The 17,555-nt window shown below is 53.3% G+C and overlaps 7 protein-coding genes across 7 annotated transcripts; 5 read left to right on the forward strand and 2 right to left on the reverse strand.

Annotated features, from left to right (window-relative positions):
* Positions 1-917: 917 nt before the first annotated feature.
* Positions 918-1,457, reverse strand: CLUP02_13731 (cyclin-dependent kinase regulatory subunit; the record flags this gene model as incomplete). The annotated part of the gene is made up of 3 exons (XM_049292668.1): positions 918-1,064; positions 1,132-1,276; positions 1,354-1,457. The coding sequence occupies 3 exons, from the start codon at positions 1,455-1,457 to the stop codon at positions 918-920; spliced, it is 396 nt and encodes a 131-aa protein (XP_049149814.1).
* Positions 1,458-3,066: 1,609 nt separating this feature from the next.
* On the forward strand, positions 3,067-6,939 carry CLUP02_13732 (uncharacterized protein; the record flags this gene model as incomplete). The annotated part of the gene is made up of 7 exons (XM_049292669.1): positions 3,067-3,150; positions 3,442-3,533; positions 3,679-4,392; positions 4,445-4,706; positions 4,756-5,293; positions 5,348-5,733; positions 5,776-6,939. 7 exons carry the CDS (start codon positions 3,067-3,069, stop codon positions 6,937-6,939), a joined length of 3,240 nt encoding a protein of 1,079 aa, XP_049149815.1.
* A 1,322-nt stretch (positions 6,940-8,261) lies between these two features.
* On the forward strand, positions 8,262-8,462 carry CLUP02_13733 (uncharacterized protein; the record flags this gene model as incomplete). Its single annotated transcript, XM_049292670.1, has 1 exon — positions 8,262-8,462. One exon carries the CDS (start codon positions 8,262-8,264, stop codon positions 8,460-8,462), a length of 201 nt encoding a protein of 66 aa, XP_049149816.1.
* Positions 8,463-9,025: 563 nt separating this feature from the next.
* Positions 9,026-10,902, forward strand: CLUP02_13734 (homocitrate synthase; the record flags this gene model as incomplete). Its single annotated transcript, XM_049292671.1, has 8 exons — positions 9,026-9,125; positions 9,191-9,216; positions 9,292-9,364; positions 9,422-9,630; positions 9,686-10,036; positions 10,095-10,161; positions 10,218-10,475; positions 10,529-10,902. The coding sequence occupies 8 exons, from the start codon at positions 9,026-9,028 to the stop codon at positions 10,900-10,902; spliced, it is 1,458 nt and encodes a 485-aa protein (XP_049149817.1).
* Positions 10,903-11,651: 749 nt separating this feature from the next.
* CLUP02_13735 (uncharacterized protein) lies at positions 11,652-12,317 on the forward strand (the record flags this gene model as incomplete). Its single annotated transcript, XM_049292672.1, has 1 exon — positions 11,652-12,317. One exon carries the CDS (start codon positions 11,652-11,654, stop codon positions 12,315-12,317), a length of 666 nt encoding a protein of 221 aa, XP_049149818.1.
* A 680-nt stretch (positions 12,318-12,997) lies between these two features.
* CLUP02_13736 (tRNAHis guanylyltransferase) lies at positions 12,998-14,252 on the reverse strand (the record flags this gene model as incomplete). The annotated part of the gene is made up of 7 exons (XM_049292673.1): positions 12,998-13,216; positions 13,294-13,398; positions 13,456-13,544; positions 13,601-13,773; positions 13,853-14,029; positions 14,089-14,178; positions 14,239-14,252. 7 exons carry the CDS (start codon positions 14,250-14,252, stop codon positions 12,998-13,000), a joined length of 867 nt encoding a protein of 288 aa, XP_049149819.1.
* A 784-nt stretch (positions 14,253-15,036) lies between these two features.
* CLUP02_13737 (WD domain-containing protein) lies at positions 15,037-16,521 on the forward strand (the record flags this gene model as incomplete). The annotated part of the gene is made up of 2 exons (XM_049292674.1): positions 15,037-15,413; positions 15,468-16,521. 2 exons carry the CDS (start codon positions 15,037-15,039, stop codon positions 16,519-16,521), a joined length of 1,431 nt encoding a protein of 476 aa, XP_049149820.1.
* Positions 16,522-17,555: the final 1,034 nt, after the last annotated feature.

The following is a 17,555-nucleotide window of genomic DNA, read 5'->3' on the forward strand; positions in this document are numbered from 1 at the left end:
CTGAAAAGCACTAAAATGCTTCCGTTCTTCGGACTCCCGCATTGACAAAGTGACGTCCAACAGCACTCTGCTGCACTACCGGTAGCACTCGTAAATCCGAAAGCCTCGTGCAGCACTGCTCAAGATCTAGAAGGTCTAAAATGTCGACTAATCATCGTAGTGCAGTGGTGCCATCATTTCGTAGTTATGATCCGTAGATTGTTCACCCAAGCCCATGCGCGTGCCTCGCTTACACTACATCTTGTTATGTCTCAATACAGGTGGTCGAAGCTCATATTGTGTGCATGCCTGTGAGATTACCACCCACAGGTACCATGCTCTTTGGAGACTATTTGCATCTTGTAACACTGCATTAGCTTCAAGTATCTATCTCCTGGTTCCTGAGCTCTGTTCATTACTGTCGTTGGTCCAGCTATGCAGGTGCTAGCCGACAGCGACCATCTACACAATCGACACGCCGCCCCTTCTTTTTCCAGACGAAGCATTCACTCGTCCATGATGACCTTCGTCTCAACGATTGGCGAGACCGAGTGTCCGCTACAACAGCGACAGCGTGGCATAGACGATGGCCGTGATGCAGGACAACAGACCTCTCATCAGACGAGACCATTTCTCAACTTCCAGACATGCAGCAAACAACCCAACACCAACAGATCCCCAATGACTCAAACCACCTAAAAGAAAATGCAACAACCATAGTGGTATGCGCCGTCTTTATACCGTGTGCCGTGGTCTGCAAGGACGAGGTATCATTATCTCTCAACCTCTTCTCCTGAATATCTAAAGAGAAAAGTTCCGTCATCATTGGCCGTCATTCGTGTCGTTGAGAGCATCGCCGAAGCAGAAGTCTGCTGGGCGGGGAGCGGGAATTTTTACTGCGATTGCAGGGTAACGAGACGTTTCTCGCTATGCCGTTCTCACTGGGGAGGCTGGTAGTTGAGTGGGCGCCTATTTTGATCGGTGTGAGTAATACGCACGACTGATCGGATTGAGGGGTATACCAACTTGAAGAGTAGAATGTGCGGCTCAGGCTCGTGGACCTCGTAGTGTTCCCAACCCAAACTCTATGTTCCTAACATTAGCCCTCTATTGTGCGTTGCAGAGGGGCCTCATGGGGGCCGCGAGGCATACCTGAGTGATGCCGAGCGCTCGCCATTCCTCTTCCCAGAGCAGCTTCAGTGTTCCGTGGGAAGAGTCGTGGTAATCTTTAGGGATGGCCTTGAGCATGGCTTTGGGCAGCTGCACATGCCGGTACTCGTACTCGCTGTCAGAGTATCTAGAAGGGAAAAGGCAAGCAAGTTAGTCCACGGTCAATGGAATTGCGGTAGGATGAGAAACAGTACGATAACCTACCGTGCAGAGTAGTGGATGGAGTCGATGAACTCGTCCAAACGGGCCCTCTCTGAGTCGGACAAAGCCCGCGGGACCTTGTTACGACGGCTCATGTCGATATCCATGGCGGGAGCGGTTCGTCTGTCTTGTGATGGGGGTGTGCGGCTGTGGGATCGAGAGTGGCGTCCAGTCTCGGCACGTAACCGCGGACGCGATCGGCGGGGTAGCTCGTTTGCGAGGGACGAAGGTGTCAAGCGACGGGCGAAGCTGTCGGAGACTGACGATATGCTCTCGGGCGCAGAAGAGGAGTCTGAGGGCGCGAAAGATCCAGTTCTTCCGGCAGGTCAGGCGACCACACACACCAAGCCAAGTCGGAGGGGAAGAGGAAGGGGAGGAAGAGAGAAAAAAAAAAGGTAAACAACGATGCAGGCGGGGTAGGCAGGAATTGGCACTGAAACAACGGTTCAGCTGCACCACTGACTCGAAGGAGGAGATGGGAAGTAACGAGGGAGCTCGAGGTCAGAAATATGATGTTCGAGGGAGGCTGGCGCGCGCAGCATCGAGGGGTTATTATTCAAAGAGTGGGCAAAGATACGGAGCAGTAAACAAAAGTCGGATTGGATTTCACTGAGGTACTTTGAACCCCAGCGCAGCCATCATCTGCTGGCCCCCAGGGTCCGAGGCGTTTTTGCCGGCAACTTCCGCCCCAGGCCCGGTTTGGCCTGGCCTGGAAGAAGTACTCAAGTGCTGTGGTGCTGCATTCTTACATGCCTTAAATAACCTGGAAGACATCTAAATCTACTTTGTACTCGGGATGCTGTGCTGCTGTGCATGCAGTCCAGCTTCAGCTGATTTCACTGCAATTTTGAAAGTTCCCCTCCACTGACCAGATACCTACTTCCATTTGAGAATGAGCACAGTCCATGCCATGGGCGGTGAAACTTTTTGCAGCCTACCTTACCATTTTGCAGTTCTCAACGGCGTAGACGGGACCCATTCTATTCCTGCCACCTGGTAGCACTACTACCAGCCCGTCAATTCAGTTTGGCCAGAGTTGGAAATCCGCCTTGAGAAAAAGGCACCCACGCACCTTGTAATGGGTTCCTGAGGCACAAGGTGGCAGGAAGTCGCCGAGAGAGATACCTCATCCTCGTACCTTCTCCTTCTGGGTGCTCCTGCTGTTCAGTGGCCAGCGCAAAAGGTCAATACCACCGTCCCGAAATTCCCAGAGGAAATCCCCCTAGCATCCCCAACCTTGAAAGACTTACCTACTCACCACCTGCCACCTGCACCTTCGCGCGAAAGCTCATCGCGCCAGAAAAAAATAATCCCACTTGAGTGCCTGGGCTTTTTTTGGTATCTCAGATCTCGAGCTACCCCCATCTCAACCCGAGGAAAAAAAACGTGGGGAGAGCTGCATCACTTCCGGGGACCTGCCTACCTAGGTACCTTCCATACTTCGGTCTGCGCTACGTACCTTACCTTACGAGGTTCCGTCTACAGCCCTGTCTCCCAACAACCTTGCCCCGAACCTGCCTTCCTTACCCGGTCCGTCTCCATCTCCAACCCGACGCGTCTCTGCAATCCAGTCGCAATTGCAGCATCACCACCACCTCACCCACACAAAGGCTGCCACCTGCCGTCACCCATTGCAGGCACAATACAGCAAACAGCTCTTTCTTACTTTCTCAGCAAAAAGCGCATGCGTCCGCGACCATTGTCCTCACCTTTTTGATGGACAACAAGCGGAGATCATCCGCCGTCAATGGCGCGAATGAAGCTGACGAACGCGCTGCAAAACGCCAGAGACTGACTGAGGTGAGCTCCCATTGTCCTTTACACCCCCAAATGCACCCCTCACCTGTCGACGGAAGCTTTTCCTGCTTGTGTCGTCCTTCACAGGGCTTCACGAGGAATCTGACTTGCGATCCATTGGTACCGCAATAAGTGACATTGGCCTGGGCATCCTTTGGCTTGCACTTCCCTCCATCATGCTCATTTTCGGCCGTTTCCCGAATTTTCTAGACTCTCTCAGCGCACTCTCTTCTCTGGACTCCTAGACACTGCGGTTCTTCAACAAAATAGCTAACATTTCTTCCTCCCTCGCAGAAGTATGACCTCAGCAAGGGGGAGACGGTCGAGTCAACCACCGAACATGGCCTATTCTTCCTCGAGCAGATCCGCCGGACTCAAGACAAGAAGTGAGTCTACCTACCCACTCATCTTAGCTATGGCATAGCTCAAGTCGATTTCCACATCGACTCGATGTGTCTTGGACTTTTGATTGCAGTGGTGTCATCTGCAAATCAGACACAGCGGCGTGTGCTAATCTTCCAACTCTTCTAGTGGTCGCAAGGTCGCAGTGTATTTCGAGAAGCTAATGCCGAGAGAGGGCAACGCCGAATACTACAAGAAAACGAGGATGCCGATTTCGCTCTCGATAATCGAAAGAAAGCTCAAGAATGGCGATTTCTCGACTCTCACCGAACTCGAGAGCTATTTCAAGCGCATGGTGTCCAACGCGAAGGACTACTACTCGAGGAGCACTCCCCAGTTTGACGACGCTGAGAGAGTTCGCAAAGCTCTGAGCAACTTCATGACCAAGACCAACCCGGCTTATGCTAGAGGCGGCTATACTGCGGTCCCGACCGTTCTGCCCGCCCACCGCGTGGACGAAGCCGAAGACGACGACATTGAGAAGCCACAGGGTGCCGCAAAATCCCCTGAGGAACAGGAAGATGCTGAGGAAGATGATGAGGAAGAGGGAGAAGAAGCTGAAGCAGACGAAGAGGACGGAGATGAAGAGGAAGATGACGATGCGGAGGGCGAGGAGGACGATGACGAGGGAAGCCAGAACTCCAAGCCGACTATTCTTATCCGCCGCAGAGGACCGGGTAGATCGTCATCGTCCAGGGCCGTGACATCTCGCAAATCGCATGCTCGAAATGCCACGCCTACTCGCCCTGACTATGATTACGAGGGCGTCTCGTACAAGGGCCTCAACTTCCAGGCAGCTCAAGAAAAGATTGTGGAGGAAATGATTCGCAAGAAAGAAGCTGAGTAAGTGAACCCTTCTCTTCATCGCTATGGATCATGCTAACACGCCGCCTAGCGAGGACGAGGCCTACTTTGAACCCTTCATCAACCTTCCTCCACGAGCATTGAAAGACTATTACAGAGTCGTCAAGGATCCCATGTCCCTCAGAAAGCTTCAGAAGGCCACGAAGGGCATTCATGGACGCAACGAGGCCACCGGGATTAGCGACTTGAAGAGCTGGGCGGCATTCGAAGAAGCAGCCAGCTTGCTGTGGGATAACGCCAAGTACTACAACGAAGAAGGAAGCGAAATCTATGAACTGGCGCGAGAACTTCAGGTATGCCTCACCTTAACGACTACGAGATCGACTTCTGACAAGGGTGTAGGAATTCTTCGCTATTGAAATCAAGAAGGCCAAGGCAGCTGTTTCAGAGCCTTCGCAGCCCAAGATCAAGCTTAAGGTCCAGCAGTCGGCCACTGAGCAGCCGTCCACATCTAAGAAGATCACTATCCATGTTGGGGGCAAGAGTGATTCCGCGGACTCGCCGGCCCCCACAGTTCCCCAGGCAGCCGGAGCCGCCGTCAGTGATCAGGCGCCACTTGGCAATGGTACCGCTCGCCAGAGTGGACTACCAGCTGCTTCCGCTGCGATGGACAGACTCCGAAGCACATCGGTCGCATCCCCGAGCCCCTCTGTCACGAACAACATCAAGCGCGAGGACGCAGCACGACCTTCGCCTGCAGTGACTCCCGGTCAACCCAGCACGCCTTCCGCTTTCCCGCCGCCCGCGGGACAGACAGCAAACCTATCCAGCGCGACGTTCCAACCCATTGGAATTGTGCAGCCTCAACCGCAGGCGAATGCCATCCCACAGCCGCCTCCGAAACCTCTGTGGGATCAGCAGTTCCGTGCGCCTGGCAAGAGTACGTATAGTGCGAGAGAGATGAAAATGACTATATCACTAATCAAGCTCCCAGGCGCTGCCGATGCACTCATCACCAATCTGACTACCCAGGCTCATCCAATGATCACTCACGGAAGTCGCTTCAACATGAGCTTAAAACCCCTCGAAAGAGAGTGCAAGCAGTCTGTGACTGTTCATGTCCCCGCCACCCAGCTGAGACTTCAGGTCATTGCGACTTTGCCGCTATTCCTTGAGAAGGAAGGACGTCAGTGGCGATTGTGGGTGCAGGTAAACCGGTCTACTGTACAGCAATCTCATCCCATTCAGGGTCAGGTGCTCCCCGTCAACGCTAGAGTCTTTGACGTTCAGCTCCAGGCTGGGATGGTCAATGAAATCGACGTCTCCGTCGCGGCTGCTCTGCCTAAGGGACAAAAGCTGCCGAATGGAGCCGATTTCGAGGTGGAGACAATGACACTGCTTGCCAACGTGCCCCGGAACTAGAAGTCTTCCAATACCACTAGTCAAGCTGTTCCGTCTGACGACTATTCGGGCGTCCAAAACATCCACGGAAACGAGGCGGACGTTCAGCCTATCGACCAAGTGCGTTCTGAGAACCGTCAGGCGCATGAGGGTATTTCCGCTCTTACTCTACTGCCTCCAATCACCTTGCAAGACGTCTGGGATCAAGCTGAATTTAGGGACGCGACAGCTGCTTCCGCGGCGAACCCACTCGGGATTCGGGAGTACATCACGAATGAAGGATTGACCACCTTCTATCCGCCCATCCCGAGTTGGCCTGAAGACGATGATGTGTCGCCGCAAGTGCCTGCAGCTCAACAGCCCGCAGCGATAGCTCCGGTGACAACTCCGGCGACGACTCCTAACCATGGAAACAACGATCATCCAGCTGCTTCGCCTCAGGATGGATCTCGTGTATTTTCCCGCTTACAGAGGCTGATGTATGAAGAGGCAGAGCACCTGCCCCTTCTGAGTGACTCGGGGCAGCCCCGGTCTTCCAGAGCTCTTCAGCCCCTGGGTCAAGCCGCCTCCCAGGCATACATGGCGTCAACACCGACTAGAGAGGCTCATGCTGCAGAGACTCGTCACAATAATCAGCCAAACGCGGGCTTTAGCCAGCCTCCACACGCCACACAACAGGTCCCGGGTGCGCAAGCTGCCGATGGATTCTATGGTCATTTACCGCAGCAACTTCGCATTGTCAACTCCGGACTGCCAGGCGAAAACATGCGACTGCAACTTCAGCAGGAGCAGATTGCCCGGGAGAATGACCGCCGGGCTCGAGAGCATTTCCAGTCTCAAGTGCATCTTCAGTACCAGCAGTCCCCGCATCGTTCTCAGCAGCGCTCCGAGATGAAAGTCAAACAGGAGGGTACTCAGATGCCTAGTCAGGATGCTCAGAACGCGGCCATCAGCAACCAGGTGGGCAAGGTCATCAAGCAAGGGGCCCAGACGCTGCAAGATCTTGAGAGCCAGCATTATGGAAGAAAGTACGTGGCAGTGACCCGAGAGGACTACGGTTACATGGGCTACTACTCGACCACTGAGATGATGGCCATTAGGCAGCGCGAGAGAATCGCTGGTCCTCAGCCCAAGAGACCGGCGCTGGAGGGCGACCCTGATGGTGAGTACGTCTGGTCTGTTTGATGGTCAAGCCATGCCTTCTTGCGGGGCCACATCCATTCTGCCTCAAGCGGCGACATGTTCTTGGTGGATATCTAAGCACTTGCTGGGGTGATAGGGGTTTTCTGGTTCTCGTGGGCTTCACTTTCTGGGATGGACTTGTGCGCTTTCGCGCCTCGTACCCGTCTGGGTACTCTTTCTCGGTTCTGGGCTTGGGATGGCTTTGTAGCCGCCATAGTATCGCCATGGAACCTCCATTGTAGAGTAAATCGCTATCATTAGATAGGAAATGAACTTATATACACACCAAGTTGTATGTCCAAATCCAGTAAAACCGAGGCATGAACTGCTGGTTTCTTCGTTGTCACTGAGTTGCCTTCATATATCTCGACTCGTTGAGACGGGACGCAATGAGGAATTGATTCACGTTGAGGATAATCACGGAAACACCAGACAGGTAGGTTTCTCCGGCTTATGAGATCTAGTCAAGGTGTGGCTGCAAACCCGTAGTGACTCACTGTAAATACTGTTGTTCTTTCGCATAGATCAAATAATTTGAAATACCTACAATACCTATCCAATCCGTAGGAATATTGCAAGGACTCTAGGAGTCATACTTGCATGACGTCGTCTGGGGATCCGTTATTGAAGGGTGGACCCTCGTGGGAAAACTGGAGCAGCGTCTACCCCAGCACCCAGCAACCGGCAGCCAGATGATGTCTGTGAGTATGTCGGTAATGCGGACGGGGGGCTCGTCGGAGGATCCGACAAAGCGACCTAACCATATTATGGCGTCGCGGTGCATAGGGTTCGACGACGACCTCGAGTGCCCAGCCAATCCTCTCGTTTTCCATTGCTTGTTCGATTTGATCAACGAGCATGAAGATAGACAGCTCCTCACATCATCGTTGTTTTCTGAAGAGATATCCCACTGGGGTCCGGATTAAGCACGGCAAGTTGCATCACTAGTATAGGTCGGGCTGGCGGCAATTGGTCTGATATTTAATACATGGTAGCTGGTTGGCGCGAGGCACGCTCGGCTCATGAGCGTGCTGCTCGTGAACCCACGAGGAGGACCGCGCAGGCGGGCCAACTCTGTCAAACTTGTTCCCAGTTGTCGTCTTTAATGCTTAGCGCCATTCAAATTCGTGGGGGAAAAGTTGATTGAAGCTTCCAAGGGCAGTTCGGTCAGGTCATGACTTCCGACGGCACCATTGCGACAACGCAAGTCTCTTTGCATTGCGGCAAGAGGTCGGCGCTCCGCCCAGGTAGCTGACCTTGCAGCTCTCAGGAACCTTGTCAATGGGTAGGCCAGGCCCCTCTCGCCGCTCACAAATCAGCCAACAATGGCTGCAGAGACATCATGTTGGGGGGCAGGATCCGACGAGGAGGACGAAAGGCGGTGTCTTTTCACGCAGGGCCATCACTGCTGCAGGACCATGATCCATCAGCAGGTGGCAGGACTGCGCGGGAGGATGGCACAGAAACGGACACGGACCATGGACCCAGGCAAGCTGCAGCATGTGGAATTACCGCGTGAGGTTTAGCGTGGACCTCTAAGTGGGAGATCGATCTTCCGATAACGGGGGGCTGATTGGCCTACGAGCTGTGTGGAGAGGCCTTTCTCCAATGAGAGAGGTCGAATGCAGCCCACTTCAGGTGGCATCTAGCGGGGTACAGACAGGACAGACGTAACGACCGGCCCTTGGAAAATGTTGATTAAGAGTCAATGGCACAGTGATGCAGCGCGGTCGGGGATGTGCCATGAGCGGGGCTAAAGAGTGGGAAAAATTCTTTTTTTCCGCTCATTGACTGGCTGACCTTGGGAACAGCGAACGCCGTCCTCGGTCATCACTGGCCATCCCGCCCAATCCACACCTTGTTGCGTACCGCCTCGCCTCGCCCGGTGCTTTTTTTTTTTTTTTTTTTACTTCCAGTTTTTCCTTACATATACTCTTGGCCTACCGTCCATCTTCCCAGTCCGTCTTTGAACTGTGACTCAACTTGCTCAAACCTCCGTCTATAAATCCCACCATTATCCCGAGCTTTGAGCAATCCACCCTCGAACAATCCACTTTAGTATACGACATACGGTGCATGAACATACAAAATGTGCCCTACTCCTGATGTCCCGGCCTCCAACGGCCACGCAAATGGCACCAATGGCCATGCGAACGGCAATGGTGCTGCCAACGGCACCAACAAGGCTGGTGAGTTTCGCAGCTTCTTGCGCGTTACACCGACGTCAATTGATGACTGACTTTGTTGCGTCTAGACCACCCCGGCTACACTGCCATTCCTGTAAGAACCATCAATCGCCTCCGAAAACCGCTTTCGCGGTTCCGGTGACGAACTGTTCTGACCTCGACGATATAGACCAAGCAGAAGCACAGCAACCCGTACCAGCCGGTCGGCGACTTCCTCAGCAACGTTGACCGATACAAGATTAGTGTGTTCTGCCGAATGGGCTTCTTTTGAGTGACCCCCACTGACGTGTGACGTATAGTCGAGTCCACCCTGAGAGAGGGCGAGCAGTTCGCCAACGCCTTCTTCGACACCGAGACCAAGATCAAGATTGCCAAGGCCCTCGACGACTTTGGTGTCGACTACATTGAGCTTACCTCGCCCGCTGCCTCTGAGCAGTCCCGCAAGGATTGCGAGGCCATCTGCAAGCTCGGCCTCAAGTCCAAGATCCTGACTCACGTCCGCTGCCACGTAAGAGCTCTCCGCATCCGCACGCCTAAACAACGCAAAGGCTAACATTGCACAGATGGACGATGCTCGCCTCGCCGTCGAGACCGGTGTTGACGGTGTCGATGTCGTCATTGGCACCTCTTCATACCTTCGCGAGCACTCCCACGGCAAGGACATGACCTACATCATCAACACCGCCATCGAGGTTATTCAGTTCGTCAAGTCCAAGGGCCTCGAGATCCGTTTCTCTTCCGAGGACTCCTTCCGTTCCGACCTCGTCGACCTTCTTTCCGTCTACAGCGCCGTCGACAAGGTTGGCGTTCACAGAGTTGGTATTGCCGACACCGTTGGCTGCGCCAGCCCCAGACAAGTCTACGACCTTGTCCGCACCCTGAGAGGTGTTGTCAGCTGCGACATCGAGACTCACGTAAGTCATCTTTGGACCGAGCGAGCACGGCGCATACCTAATGCTTACATCTGAACAGTTCCACAACGACACGGGATGCGCCATTGCCAACGCCTACTGCGCGCTCGAGGCCGGTGCCACCCACAGTGAGTTCAATGCTCGACGGCCATGTCCTTCTCACACACTGACATCTTACTTCCAGTCGACACCTCCGTCATCGGTATCGGTGAGCGCAACGGTATCACCCCTCTCGGTGGTCTGATGGCTCGCATGATTGTCGCCGCCCCCGACTACACCAAGTCCAAGTACAAGCTGCACAAGCTCAAGGAGCTTGAGGATCTCGTTGCCGAGGCCGTCGAGATTAACATTCCCTTCAACAACTACATCACCGGTTTCTGTGCCTTCACCCACAAGGCCGGTATCCACGCCAAGGCCATCCTTAACAACCCTAGCACATACGGTATGTTCATTGGGACTGTTTCGTAACGGGGGACATGGCTAACTCATGTGCAGAAATCATCAACCCCGCCGATTTCGGTATGAGCAGATACGTCCACTTCGCATCAAGATTGACTGGCTGGAACGCCATCAAGTCGCGTGTGGAGCAGCTTGGTCTCACCATGACCGATGCTCAGGTCAAGGTTGTCACTCAGAAGATCAAGGCCCTGGCGGACGTCAGGCCGATTGCTATTGACGATGCCGATTCCATCATCCGTACTTTCCACTTGAACATTACGGAAGGTGAGGAGAAGCCGCTGTTGCCCAACTTGACCGCTGAGGAGCAGGCCAAGTTCGAGAAGGCGGAGAGAGAGCTTGCTGGCGAGCCTGAGAAGCGTGCTTTGGATGAGGCTGCCGCGGAGCCCGCGGCTAAGAAGATTAAGGCGTAAATTTTTTTCACATTTCCGGGATGCATATGGGACACCAAAAAATGGGGCATCTGCTTGTACAATCATAGAGGGGAGAGCTACAAAAGTGTTTAGTTCAGATACCTCATCAACGAAGAAACGTTCAAAGTCGAAACGGTATTACACAATTGGATCGCTTAGCTCTCAAGCGCCAGTGTTTTTGGATCTGTCGACCACCGACAGTTTCTACATTTTTAGAGGGAGCCACCAAGGCGTGATACGTGGATCAGTACTCGGTCATATCAAGGGATCGATAATTGTAACATGAATCAGTTGCTCCTTAGGAAAAGAGTTCCACGCTTCCCATCATCGAGGCAATGATATGAAATGCTCAGCTGTCGGCTGGGTCGACCATTGATGTTGGTGGGGCTGGGTTCCGTGGCCGGCGTGAGGCTAAGATAGGATAAGATAAGATAAGATAAGAGCGGCAGAACAGAAAAATTCCAGTTCACCGACCACTTTTTGGCAGAGTACTTGGTCGCAATCCTCCCTCCAGTTGCAGCCGCCCAACGAAGACAAATCTAATGAAATCCTCAGCCATGAAAACGTCCCCCATGCGCTCGTGACACCTTCGAGCCTACCGACGTATACCGTCCTAACTACTTTTCTCTCTATCCGGTCACGGATCTAAGAAAACGGAATCGAAATCTCCCATCGAAAACGATCAAAAGACAGAGCCCCTCCAAACTCCCACAACCGTCAAGAGAAAGGAAAGAAAGAGGAAAAGAAAGATGGACGCGCGCGCCCTCCTCCAATCGCAGGGATGGCGCGGAAGCGGCCACTCCCTCCACGCGACAGACGACCGCATCGGCCTCGCGAAGCCGCTCCTCCTGAACCGCAAAGACAATACCAAAGGTCTGGGCACGAAAGCGCACTTTACGAGCGACACGTGGTGGATGAACGCCTTTGACGAGCAGCTGCAGGGGCTGGACACATCGAAACCGGGACAGGTGACGCAGACGGTGACGGCGGGCCGGCTGAACCAGATTGAGAAAGTGTCGGGGGGCAAGTGGATGCTGTATGCGAGTTTTGTCAAGGGCGGGTTCTTGGAGGGGACGATTGAGGGGTTGGAGAGGATGAAGCAGGAGGGGGAGGTGGAGGAGAGGGTGAGGGAGGTCACTGGGGCTGTGGCGCCTCAGAGTTTCAGTACGAGTATTGCGAACATGACGACGACGACGACAAAGGTGAACGGGAAGAGGAAAGAGGGAGAGACAAAGGAGGAGAGGAGGGCGAGGAAGGCTGCCAAGGCGGCGAGGAAGACGGCGAGGGAAGCGAGGAGGGTTGATCGGGCTGCGAAGAAGGTGTTGAAGGAGGAGAAGAGGGCGCGGAGAAAGGTAAAGGAGGCGAAGAGGGAAGCGAGGAAAGCGGAGAAGGCGAAGAAGGTGGTGTCTGGTTGATGTTGTGGGCTGAGATGAGGATGGGTTTCCGGACCGAAAAGGGGTGACAAACGTGGACATGTTCCGCCACGCATTACCAACCCGAAAACGAGACCCCGTCGCCGTGGCTACTTCGCCGAAGAGCGAGAGGCTGTGCGGCGCCGACGTCGATGGACATCAAGCGCTGGCTTCGCGGCTTCATGGGAGGGCTGGGGCCGTGGAAAGGCGATTCTGTCAATAACAGGGTGACTATGTTATCATATGGCGCAAAGGTATATCCAAAAAGCATTGATTGATAGAAGATAGAGGCCACGCCGTCCTGCGCGGACGTCAGAGCAAACGGGCTCTGTGGCAGTTACAGGCTGCTATTTCGACGATAGTAGATTAAATGTCGGATGGCTAGATCATCGACCAGAATTCATGATGTTCTTGTTCTCTGCAGTTTGGCCTCAGCCTTCTAAAGTAATGTATAACTCATCTCCCTTTAAAGAGCCGTTAGGAATTGAGCTAGATATGAAATCTCCCTGTGGGTAGCTCTATCTCATGCTTACCACCCCCTCGTCCTTCTCTAAGCAGTCTGCAGTGTGCCGTCTATGCGGATTCAGACCTATCTATGTCCCTCTTACGGCGCGTAGACTAGAGGGGCTCCTAGACCAGCCGATAGTAGAGTCAAGATTTCTCATCCGAGAGATTCAAGGCATTCAAGTCTCCTTGGGGGTCTTCCCTGGCTTGTTGGAGAGCAGCCACGGCCTCCTATCCCAAAAGTCGTCCTTGATAATGTCGAGGTGCTCGATAACGACGCGGGCCTTGGTGCGCTTTTTCTTGTCCTTCTCCGCTTGCGTCTTGCTCTGTTGGACAGGTTCCGCGAGCGCATCCGCCGCCTGCGCGGCGTTGTGCGTACCTGGTTCGACGAGCTCGTACTGTAAAATGATATCTTGGTCAGGGAAATTTCTGCGTCTCAAGCATCCTGTCAATGAGACAGCTTGGCATGACTCACATCTCGGAAGACTACACTGCCTTTCTTGTTGATCTCGGGTTCGTTGTTGTAGTTGATCTTGAATTTTGAGAAAAGGATCTCGTTCTTGTCTCCGGATAGGGTGCCCTTGTGATATAGTTAGATCATTTTTTCATGAGTATGCCTTGGTCAAGAAAATCTCACTGCCAGGAGCTTCTCTGCCTCTCTATTGTCTAGACCACCTAATTGGATTAGAGCCCAGAATGTTGTGTTGTAGAGATTGTTGATATGGCCTTTTACTAGGTTAGTCTCCTCAGAGCACGAAAAACTACGTTGATAGAGCACTCACAATCGACTTGGCGCCAGCTCATGTAGTCTCTCAAGTTCGACACGGTAGGATAGCACACTGCCCTCCCGTCAAAGCTCGGCAGAGGCGAGGTGAGCGGGGTATCTGGGAAGTACTGCGACCATAAGTGCACGTAATTGGCAGTGAACGTGGACACGACTGTGCTTGAGATCTTGCTAAAGAAAATTAGCAAATGCAGCTTGAAATATTGGGAGCAAACCCAGTGAGGAGTCTCCGAGAGGGCGACTCGCTTACCTGGCTCTTCTCTCGAAGAGGGTACATGATTTGTGAAACACGAAGCTGTACTCATCGCTGACACCGTAGGCGATGGTGATATCGGGGAGCTCGGTGACGACGACCCTCGCGGCGGCGTTCATGAGGTCGATGGCCCTCTTGTCGTTGGGCTTTTCAAAGCCATACTTTGCACATAATCTACGTGGTGTAAGGCAACTTCGATAAAGGCAGATTTCCCCTCGACCCTCCTGACTTACTTGGTGAAACCTCGCCCGTCTATGCGGACGACGATCCAAGTGTTTGGCAAGAGAAAGTCGGGCTGCTCGAAGCTCTTGACGTATTCAAATCTGGAGAGGCGGTCAGATCAAAATTCAATAGGGCGGTGTAAACTGGCCATGGACTCTTACTTGGAGTTCGCCATTGTGAAGATGGGGAAGAACTAACCGTCTGAGGTCTACTGCAAGGCAGTGTTGTTGGAGACGAACTTCAGACAGCCCAGCAGACGGGATGGCGGGGGAGGGGTTGTTCTGCCGCTGCTTCAGGGGGGTCTAAATCTGAGCTGAAATGTGTGCAAGGATCAGGGATGTGGAAAGGCAGCAGTCCCCTTTCATGCTTCCCATCATGTATCCCACCATAGACAAGCTGTATTATTCGTTTTTCTACTTGAAATTTTCTGCGAATTATAAAAGTATACAAATGGGGAAGTTACTCCCACTGTTCTTACATAAAGGAAGTAGAACGAATATACAGGAGAGACGACTCCGTCCTCTAGTCCTCTCCTGGTTGTGCCTACTGTAAGCTAATTGCGACGCGCAATCAGCGTCTACGAGCGATATTCGGTCACCAAGTATCATCGATCTTCAGCGGCAACTCGCTCTTTATAGAACCTGAATCGTTGTACTATACCTACACCTCTTTTGTCTGAGATCCTCTTTCAAATTTACATATGCGAAGGCTCGGAAAGGTGCTATAGGTATATCTGAGGTACTCCGGTGGCAGGCAGCGTTGTGGGGCCCGATCCCTGGAGCGCTTCAGCCTTGTAGGCGCAAGAAAGGCAGTCGCATGCGCACGGCTGCACTCCAACAATTACCTATTCTGCGAATCCACCCCAAGTTTGCGACCTACACCATCACACCCCCCAATCCAACGCACGCAAAGCTTGGCTAGTTTGCCCGCTTGCGGAAGCAGCTGAGCCTCCCGTGAACATGAACTTCCTTCTCAGTAATGAAGAGAATGAGGCCATCGCCGCGGTCGAAGCTATCAACGCGATCAACAACACGAACACAATCCGATCTGGACATTCAACATGCTTACGATTCAACCGATTGGGCGACCTCTTGGCCTCTGGGAGGGTGGACGGCACAGTGGTCATCTGGGATATCGAAACAATGGGCGTAGCGAGGAAGATGCGCGGCCACCACAGAAGCATCACTTCGCTGAGTTGGTCTAGATGCGGCCGGTATCTACTGTCAGCGTGCCAAGGATGGAAGGCTGTCTTATGGGATTTGAAAGATGGCAAACGGTATCGTGAGGTCCGTTTCCGGGCTCCGGCATACATCGCGGAGCTCAATCCTTTCAACCAGTGAGTTGGATAGCCCCAATATCCGTGAAGTTGAGAGTTTGCTAACTTGGCAAGTAACCAATTTGTGGCCTCGATTTTTGAGGATCAGCCGATCCTCGTCGATGTGTCAGACGTGACCGATGTCAAATACCCCCTCAGCTCGGCACCGAAACGCCCCGACATCGACGGCGAACCTACCGAGAAACAGCTGAAAGACGACGCCAAACAGATGACCACCGTCACGATATTCACCTCTACGGGAGAGCATATCCTTGCGGGAACCAACAAGGGATGGATCAACGTCATCGACGCAAAGACTCGGAAGACGATATACTCAGAAAAGCCATGCAGCGGTGTTATTACAACATTGCGCCTGAACAACTCGGGGAGGGTTCTCCTGATCAACGCCCAAGACCGCATTGTCAGAACCTTCCATATTCCAAATCTCGCGGCCGAGGACCTCGATCTCGACACCATACACTTCACAGAAGAACACAAGTTCTCAGACCAAGTTAACAGGCTGTCATGGAACCACGCCACGTTCAGTTCCGCGTCCGAGTACGTCGCGGCATCAACGTACAACAACCACGAGATTTATGTCTGGGACAGAGGCATGGGCAGTACAGGTCTGATCAGAATACTGGACGGCCCCAAGGAAGAGCAAGGCGTTGTGGAATGGCACCCGGATCGACCCTTCATCGCAACGTGCGGCCTCGAGACGGGGAGAATATACATCTGGTCCGTCATACCCGAGCAGAAGTGGTCCAGACTTGCGCCCGACTTTGCGCAGGTTGAGGAGAACCAGGAGTACGAGGAACTGGAGGACGAATTCGACATATATGGCCAGGAGGAGCTGCAAAAGAGACGCTTAGACGCGGAGGATGAGGAAGTGGATGTCGTTACTTCCACGGTTATCAATGGGCACATTAGCGATGCTGGAGCCTTCCGAATGCCGATACTCTTCGACCTCGGAGAGAGCGATAGCGAGGAAGAGTTCGTTGCGGTATCTACCGGTACCATGCGGAGAAGGAGTCCGGGTGCGGACGGTGAGATACCGGACAGCGAAGTCGTGGAGGATAAGATGACCTCTCGAAAGGGTAGGATTGGTGGCAAAGGTCGGAGAAGATGAAGAAAATAATACCCCGAGGCGTTGATGGTTTCTGCGTTGACAGGCAGGCTTCTAAATGAACTAAAGTTGAAGCGTGAACACCAAAAACGCGTGACATGGCGTTGGATCGCGTCGCCATGGGACGAGCTTCGTTGGTGTGCGGACCCTTGCTCGGACTTAGCGCGATGGGGCTTGTAGTGATGTAAACCAGAATGATTCAGGACTCTAAGAGCCCTCGAAGCTGGGTGGCTGCTTAATAATGACGAGACTTCGACAGCCATTGGGGGAAATGCTAGACAAAGCGAGGGAGTCGAGTCTCAAAATTCCTCAGCCATCAAGTCTTGTCGACGCCAATCTCATCTTTACCGCTGCAAAGGTTCCCCCAGGAATTCTTGACTCATCGGCGTGATGCAGGCTTGCAGCTGAAGTTCCTCAGGACCTTTTCTTCTCGCACAGTGAGCGATTCACTATGGGAAATGTACATAGCAGAACGGAGAGTATTGAGTACCCAGTACTTAAGTCCGTCGGCGATTGCTCCTGCTGTTTCATGACTTTTGTGGGTACCCTCGACCTCGGGCACGCGTATCCAGCCTGAGGAAGGTAAAGGAGGATATTTGCCAAATCCGGCTAGCGTGCTTTTGCCGGCTGCGCCAGCCGCCTGGAGGCAAGATTTGTTTCTGACCTCGCTCCTCATTCTCGCCTCCACGGTCTTGACTTCTACAACTCCGCCAATCCACGCATCGACAATCACCACGCGCGTCGGAAATCGCGCCCCTGGACCGCACATTCATTTCCGACACGATACACGACTTGATACGATCGCGATATTTTTTCGATTCTTCGACACACTTACGGTCGCGGCGATTGGGAGGATCAGTGGAACCTTCTCCTGGGCCGCTGGCCGGGGACTGGTGTAGTCAAGAGCGCCATCGATAGACGACCTTGTCCGATTTTTTCATCTCGAAAAGCGTTTCGCGCGATAGATCTTCGCTTTCCGATTTTATTGCGTCTCGTTTGCGACATTTCCGGGTCGCGTAACGACAATCGGCGACTCC

The sequence above is a fragment of the Colletotrichum lupini genome, chromosome 7 (genome assembly GCF_023278565.1).
Source record: "Colletotrichum lupini chromosome 7, complete sequence".
NCBI classification, from domain to species: Eukaryota; Fungi; Ascomycota; class Sordariomycetes; order Glomerellales; family Glomerellaceae; genus Colletotrichum; species Colletotrichum lupini.